This window comes from Poecilia latipinna, unplaced genomic scaffold (assembly GCF_001443285.1).
Source record: "Poecilia latipinna isolate Pla-1442-1.1 unplaced genomic scaffold, P_latipinna-1.0 Scaffold1398, whole genome shotgun sequence".
Taxonomy (NCBI): Eukaryota; Metazoa; Chordata; class Actinopteri; order Cyprinodontiformes; family Poeciliidae; genus Poecilia; species Poecilia latipinna.
In genome coordinates this window covers 6,527-14,987 of record NW_015114014.1, presented here as the reverse complement: position 1 = coordinate 14,987, position 8,461 = coordinate 6,527, and the positions used below count along the sequence as shown (strand labels likewise).

At 39.6% G+C, this 8,461-nt stretch overlaps 1 protein-coding gene across 2 annotated transcripts in view; it reads left to right on the top strand.

The window, feature by feature from the left end:
* The window catches only part of LOC106962315 (kin of IRRE-like protein 1), a 118,214-nt gene extending 110,124 nt beyond the window's left edge, over positions 1 to 8,090 (top strand). The window contains exons 14-15 of one of the 2 annotated variants that reach the window (XM_015056664.1): positions 493 to 567; positions 1,458 to 8,090. In XM_015056664.1, coding sequence (XP_014912150.1) covers positions 493 to 567; positions 1,458 to 2,072 — 690 coding nt within the window. In that variant the 3' untranslated portion in view covers positions 2,073 to 8,090. Of the gene's footprint in view, positions 1 to 456; positions 568 to 1,457 lie in introns of both variants that reach the window. The other variant, XM_015056663.1, reaches the window with a different exon arrangement.
* The last annotated feature ends 371 nt before the right edge of the window (positions 8,091 to 8,461 follow it).

Genomic DNA, 8,461 nt, shown 5'->3' with positions numbered 1-8,461 from the left:
GCTGCAATGTGATCAAATGTGAACATTCTCAAACATGAAATTCAGATGTGCATACTAATGTGGTACTTGTGAAATTTACTACTTCGCAAGATATACTTCTGTTACTGTTTCATGTCATCATATATGCTGTCGTGCCGACTAAAGTTCCCATGAAGACATAAAAGACCAACATGCACCCATTCAATCAAAAATACACACTCACTTTAACATTGTGCTCCTTTTAGAAAATCTCTGGATGAACCGGAGAATCTAATCGGCGTCGCCCCTTTGAGACGGTTTCGAACCGCGGCCCAGAAGCGTTTATTCTCCCCACTACTCTAACCGCTTCTCGTCTTTCACTCTCTTGGGATGAAAAAGCTGAAACTCTGTTTTCCTCTTCCCTCCCTGTCGTCCTCTTCCTTTCCTTTCTTCACCCTCCCTCTTTCCGTGTGTGTGTTTCGTTGTTTGATGGTTTAGTTTTTGCCCTCTGTTTCCCTCTCTCCCTCCACTCAGCCATTCAAAGACGACATGGACCTGAAGCAGGAGATCAGGAGCGAGAGCGACACGCGGGAGGAGTACGAGCTCAAGGTGAGATGAGTCAGCGAAGGGGTTTTCATGTGCTGACTCCGGAGGTTTTCAGGAAAACAATTATCTGCAGCATCTTTGGCATCATTTCCTGCATGTTGCATGAGCTTTGTGGTCAAGTTCATCTCCCAGTTCCTGTAAGGTCTTGTTTTTCCTGCAGCACAGCATTTTCAAAACCTGCCGAAAGGTTCCTGTTTGCAACAACAAAACTTTTATTTATCATGACTTTTTAAACTGTGCTGGGAAACAAAATCCCCTTATCTTAACGTGTTTGTTTCATAGAAAGGTTTTTCTCAAAATAGGTCTTAAATATTTAAAGCCAAAAATGATTCTGCAGTCGAGTACATCATTGCTTTTCCTTTAGTATTCTAAGCTAAGCTTAAAATGAATAAATATTTAGTTTCTTGGAAATTTTATGAACGTTTTCCCTTTGTGGTCTATGCAGAAGCAGTATGTGTGACTATCTGAGCATCTGTGGACCAGGACATTCTCCAGAAACGGCAAAATAAAGATTATGACATAAAACTGTATCTAGAGAGTTTGTGTCTGTATGACATTCTACAAACAGTTACTTCTCTAAAATTATATGAAAACATTAAAAATTATGTTCCATTGCGTCATTAAAACATTCAAACAAACATACTAATTTTTTCTTGATTCATTTGATTGCTGTTCAGCAAAAGCCTGTTAATCAGACATCAACTGGAATCAGATGTACTGAACCTAAAATGTATGGGAAGTCATATAAAATGTATTTTTATAGCTCAACAAGGCAGTTCAAGAGCTTTACACCATGAAAACATCATGCAGTCACCAACAAAATGAATAGATTTGCTTTTTCCAGATGTCTGAAACTTTTCTGTTTCTTACGACTGATATATTTTTTTTTCTAGGATCCAACTAACGGCTATTACAACGTCCGAGCCACCACCCACGACGAGGCGCGACCCCAGTCCCGTGTTGTCCACTACCAGGGAGAGTTTCGGCCCCCAAACCCAAACACCGGGCCAGGCGGAGCCACATCCGGCGGACCTTCAGCTGCGGTCAGCGGTGCGGTTCCTCCCAGCGCGGTGCCAGGCTCCAGGGCAGGCTGCTACGACCCTCGCCCGCCCTCCAGGATGTCCCACGCTACCTACGCCCAATTCAACACCTTCTCTAGGGCGGCACAGAGGCAGGAAGCTCCTCCAAATCCTGCTCTCCCGTCACCCGGAGATTACCCCGGAGGAGACTGTGGCCTGCTGGACAGCTCAACCCAACTGCCATACGACAGCTACGGATATCCCTCCCAGTATCCCAGCTACCGCATGGGCTTCGCTCCCACCATAGAGGAAGGGCCGGCCTATGAGATGTACCCGACAGGACAGGGGACCGGGTCGGGCCCGGGAACGGGACAGCAAAGTCCTGAAACAGGCTTGGCAAAGTACGGGAGCTCCACCCGCTTCTCGTACTCGTCCCCTCCGTCTGACTATTCCCACAGACACACGCAGCGAATGCAGACTCACGTGTGAGGAAACGCCGAGGCGCTTTCCTGGATTTGCTTTCGGCATCAGCAGTGTTTTCACATCCCGTGTAAATCCTCCCGTTCTGTGCGTGGATCTTCAACAATCCGTTCTCCATTGCAGTCACCGCATGGAAAACCTTTTTTTTTTTTTTTTTTTTTAACAGTGTGAGACCCCAACATTTAGGAAAGAAGCAATACATGCAGAGTGATCTTCACCCTGATTCACGCAGGCCTGCTGCGGTTACCCATCAACAGAAGCAAAAGCGAGATTCACAATCAGGAGATGAAAAGAAGAACAAGAAGAGCACTTTGCCAACTTGGACGACCTCCCATCACACCCTCCTGTTTCTCTGTAAATAATGTGAAATTTGGGCCATTTTAAAGTTATATTTCTTGTATAAATATATAAACAGCAAACCTCTCAGCAAGCCACACTTTTTACATTTTCTGACTTACATTGCTGAACACAAATCCAGACATACAACCACATTTCTTTAAAAAAGAAAATGCATCAAAGGGGCAGCTTGGACTATGAATATAGCTGGCACTTTTCATTAAAACTTGCTTAATGGCTTTTTTCTTACAAGATCTACCTTGATTTGAGTGGGACAGTTCGTCTGGTGAAAACATTGCCAGTTCCTATGTGCCAACACACACAAAAAGAATTAAATGGTGTCTTTTCTTTTTCAAATCGTGGACAATGAGGTGCTCCGGGTGACAGGATGCTGTACAAGACAAACGGAGCAGTAGCAAGCGTCTCTTTGCTCCTTCTCCTCCTCGTATTGTGTTTCTGTCATCATCATCCATTTCTATACCTAATATTTCACCTAAAGTCGATGCTATAGATAGTGTTTGTGAAATAAGGTGTGGTGGGAGCGCCTTTTCATTCTATACATTTCTGCAATTTGTGCAAAAAGATACCTCCCCCATCTTCAAGTGTTAAAAAAAAATATTTGTTTCTCTCACTTGCACAGTAGAATAGATTTTTTTCCATATTTATACTGAAGCATATGAAAAAAACAAACAAAAAAAACCAACGGCATTCAGAAACATTTTATAATATTTTTATAAGGAGTTGTGGACCAAAGGTTCAGCATTTTGGGTGACGCTCACTTTTTAACGTGTAACGCGGCGTTACGGTCGGAAACGGTCCGAGTTCCTTTAAAATGAAAACGGTTTTTAATGTTGTAGGCTTAACATAGAAAACTTAAAGAGCTTCACCTCGAAATAACAAGTATCCAGTTGATTCCTGCTACGGATATATTTGTTTGGCGTGAAACTCTTTCTTTGACTTCCTGTCTTCTGACTGGACTGCCTTTTTTCTAAAGCTGGTGACGACATTCAAAACGACGGGCTTGGAGCGAACAGCTGCTCGATTGGAGCAGCGCTGGTAACTTGAGAAGCAGCGAGAAGGTTTAAGTGTAGTCTAACATATCAAAGTGAGGTAGAGAGGGTTCTATCTAGCTCATATGGTACTTTGTACTATTTGTAAGTATGCTGTTTTTTTTTCTCTGCAACAGAAACTCTGCTGGTGTCTTATGTCTAAGATTTTTCATCGTGTCATGTCAGGTTTTGGTGAACAGATCTGGCCTTCAAAGCAGAACTTGGTACTCGAAACTTGAAACTCTGAGGGGATAAATCATGCAAGTTCCTCTCCCTCCTCTAAGTTTTGCTCAATGATGTTAAACTGTGGAGAAAACTGTTCTGTTCAAACATATAGCGCCCTCTACAGTTAAAAGAACCCCTTGTAAAGATATGTAAAAAGCCTAATTATAAAGGCATATTTTAATTGTTGTGGCATAATCTCAGTTTGAAAATGTTTTAAAAATCCATTTATTAATTTGAGTTCATTTATTACCTGAGAGAAAAACATGCAGCACTAATAACTAATTTACTGAGGGAATCACCTGGATTCCCTTTGCTCCACTTGGTGAGTCATTTCTGATATTTGGTCATGTTCTTTTTATCATTATTCTGCTAAAAGACCCAATGATGATCTATTTTCCATTTTTCTGGCAAAGCAAATCAGATATTTATTCAGAATATCCTGGAATCTCAAAGAATTCATAATGCCATGCACTTTAAAATCAACCTTTCGACAGTGAACATTCCCACAGCATCACAGTGGGAGGAAGTTGTTTTCTGCACATTTGTTTTTCCCTTCATACGAGACCCACTGCGAACTGGTTGCCAAAATGTCCAAAGCACTTAGTCTTTAGCATTTAGCAAACTCTGCATTTTGACATTTGTGATGGTAGGACAGAAACAGAAACATTTCTGTCCTGCATGCCTCCAAAACAACAAAATGCCAGTTAGGTTTCCTTTATGGTGGAGATTTTTTTCTTCTTTTACCTTCATTACCATCATTGTACATGTTGACAAGATAATCTTGGATGCTTATGCAGCATTGTTTGGTCTGAAGGTTTAGTCCTATTTTCAGGAGTGTTTACATGTGATGTCACTATTATAATAAAAAGCTTATGGATAAATACTTTGATAATCCCAGACGCCATAAAAAATTATGCAGTTTTAGTTTTCAGGAAAAAGCTGAAAACAGTGATTTAGAAATAAATTAGTATTTCTCAGTGTGAGATTATTTTTCTCTGCTTAAATGTACTTAAATTAAGTTTTTCACATGACCCCGATTTCTTAGCAAAAATCTCTGGATTGTAATTTTCTTACACCTCAGTGAGGTGTCGGTGTCGTCTCAAACGGATCAAGGTATTTCTTATTATAGTTTCTAACATCAGCTATTAAACCCCTCAGGTTTAATATTAAAGCATTTAAGCTTTTTGTATACTAAATAAATGAAAAACGGATTGATTTTTCTTTTTTTTCTTTTTTTTTTTTTAACCGAAAAGCCCCCTCTCCCCCAGTGGATTGAAGTTATTTATGTTTGCACTCGGAGCTCAATGAGATTCGACTAAACTGCTCTCTTCATCATCATACCAACTCAAAACGTTACATTTTATGGCGACAAGAATTTGTTTAGTGGAATACAAGAAAAGTGCATCAATAATCACGATCCCCATGTTATAAGCTTCCACCACATTAAGTTTGCTTTTTTTCTGGACAAACATGAAGACAATAAACCTTTCTATTGCACCCATCAGGAATAGATTCTATATTTCATTTAATACCTTTCCAAAAGTTCCCATCCTGCATGCTTCACTGAGCAGGTAAATTTAAAAGGCGCAGAAAGCAATAAGGAGTCACTCACTTGTATCTGTATTCTGCATTTTGGAGCAGTTAAAAATGATTGTGCATTAAATAAGACCCCTGGCTGCAGAGGCTATCAGCCACTCCAGAAGTAATCATTGACTGTTTATATTTATCAGTCGCCCCATCAACCCTTCATGGTATATTATGGTAATTGTCTGCAGAGGGGCTATAAAAATGTGTTTATAGCTCTTGTTTTCTATAAAGGCAGAGAAAGAAAACCACAGCCACGCCGGTTTGTATCTCAGAGGCAGCCTCGCAGCTCCAAGGTCACGATGTAAACCATGTCAGCCGGGGTAGAACGGCAGGTGGAGCTGCGTTTTAAATTTTAAACTGTTATCACCCCCCGTGGAGCTGTTCACTGTAATCTATTTACAGTCGTTTTACAGAGTTGTAGCTGAGCAGTATTTTGCATCTGACTTGCAATCTTGTTACCACCTTGTGGAAGGATGAGTGGATTTGACAGAGAAGATGCTGAGGCTGTGGCACGCATAGCCAGTCCATGCAGGTACTTGGGTATTATTACCTGTGGTGACATTACAGTCTGTTGACATTACAGTTCATATAAGATGTTAAACACACACAGCCGATGCAGAGGTACAGCAGTGGAAAAATAACTACAGGTTTGTCTTAATACATGAAAACAGCATCAAACCGTAGCTGAATTTGAAGGAAATATGGACACTTTTACCTCATTAGGTTGTTTTTCCGTGTCTTTTTTTATTTTCCATGTGTTTTTCTCGTTGCAGTGTGTGCTGATGGTTTCTTTCAAACTTGCTGCCATGTGTCAAATGAAAAGCCATCTGCCAGCTTCCAAATGTCAAAGACAAAACAGAGAATGAAATCACCTGAATATCGCAAACCTTTCTCTTGTTGCTTTCTTCCAGATTTCCATCATTTAGTCACACCATCACACAGTACAGTGTAGGTATGTCTTTCTGGCTTGCTTCTATTTCTGGTGTGTGTTTTATAGAATATATAAATATTCATGAGTTCATCATATCCACTTCAACCTTTTCCTGATTTATTTTTATTTTAACCAAATAAGTATAAGTATTTTGTATTTACTTTGTGGTACATCACCAGTTGAAGGAAAGACCGGTCCAAAGTGTCTTTCACATTGTAAAACACATTCTTTGTTGGTTCTGATCTAATTAATCAACTCAAAAAAAAGTTGGGTATTGAACATCTGTGGCCTAAAGAACTTGTCGGTCATGCTAGAAATAGCCTGAAGTGGGTCTCAACTAGGCCAACCCAGACCAGGACCGGGCCAGGCCCATGCTGGGCTGGGCTGGGCCGGGCTGGCCCAGACTGTCTGCAGAGCCTTGACATCCAGTTTTACTGTGTGAACCTTTCAGTGAGTGCCAAAAAAACCCATCAACTGAGCAGACATGCAAATGCAGCAGCAGTTTGTGTTTCTTCTGACCCTGTCTTTATGTGTGGGTGGATTCAGACAGACACACGTGTTTACGATGTCCAACTTAAAGATGCATGTGTGTGTGTGTGCGTGTGTGTGTGTGTGTGTGTGTGTGTGTGTGTGTGTGGGCAGTATGTAATCCAAGTCATTAAAAACATGTTTGGGTCAGTGGAGAGAAGAAATGATGGTTTGACTGATAATTTCATATGTTGGCCAGTCACTCCTGCGGGTATGAAGGAGACCTTTCCTGACCACAGCGATAAAAACCCTGAAAATGCAGATTTTCCTCCTAAGTGTAATTTTTAACAGCTCAAATGTTGTTTGAGTGAAATGTTGTTGCTTTAAGTACAGTTTTTGTTTAATATATCATCATGATAAACCTAATTTTTAACAGAAGAAGCCAGTATGATTTGGCTCTTTTCCTTGTCCTGCAGTTTTAATCATTTTTTATTTTATTTTATGTTCAAATATGAGACAAAACTGATACCTGCAGCTAACAACTAACACTGTTTGGTTGTGATGCAGATAACAATAAAACAAACATGTTGAGGTGAAGAGAAGTTTAACCAGATGGGTTAAAACATTGATATATTTTGATGTGTTACAAAAAAAAATTAAGGGTTAAAATTTTATATTTTATCAGCCTTTTTGTGTAGTAAGAACAGCTAAGTTCTGTATTTCTAAAAGGAAATTATTATTTTACAACAGCAACAAAATCTAAACCTTTGAAAGCATTGTCTAGAAAACTATTACAAAGATTAAACTGTAAATCTGATCCTGCAAATAAGTACATAGCCTACTAGAGTTTTTTTAAATGGGGACATTTAAAAAAAATTACCACAATAAGTGAAAATGATACATTTACTTATTTTAGTTTTTGCACAAGGTTGTTCTTTCATGTGTTAAATCTGTAAGCTACATTAATCAATATAGACGTTTATAACACACATGTACCGCTGCTCCAAACTTGACATAAATGCTATGCAAATTAATAATTTACCAATGAAAACGCTAAATAAAGTCATGCTGTACTGTGTTATCTGCACAGACTCACATCGGCATGCCTTATGCTTGAAGTTGCTGGCAGAGGAGGATAGCTGGACTTTATTTCTGATTAGTTCAGCCAAATAAACCATCTCATATCTCTGCATAGAGAATTGAACCTTCATCCCAAGATGGTCAGGCAGGTTTTAGTTAACAGTTAGCACTAGTTAACACTAAAACCGCATTTCGTCTTGACCAAATATTTTGATGTTTGCTGAATTATCTAAAGGTGCTTTTTGTAAATCTAGTTAATTTAGAGATCTATGTCGCACTTTTCAAATTAATGATATTTTTTCCTCTCATTTTAATTTTAGGAAAAGAGCCAAATCATAATATTGATTTCTTGGAGGGAAAAAAAAAAATCATGATTGGTTTTAAAACTGCTACTGTTTGTCAGTCAAACCCTAGTTGAATGGTGGACAGACGTTGAACGAGGAACCGCTTGGCCTTTGATTACGTGTGAGGAGTCAGAACAGAAAGCTTGTTGCTCATCTGGTTGCAGAGCCTGTCTGCTCTCTGCATGAGGGAACAAGATGATGTTCTGCTTGATGCTGTTGAGTGTCTGATTATCACTACAGTGAGAAAGAATCCATGTTGCACTTAAAACCGCGTGAAGTGGAGACGGAGATAGTTACGAGGCAGATAATGAGTGAGTTCAATCAACCGTATATAATCTTCATTCTCCAGTTCTTGATTTGTATCCCTATATATTGTTC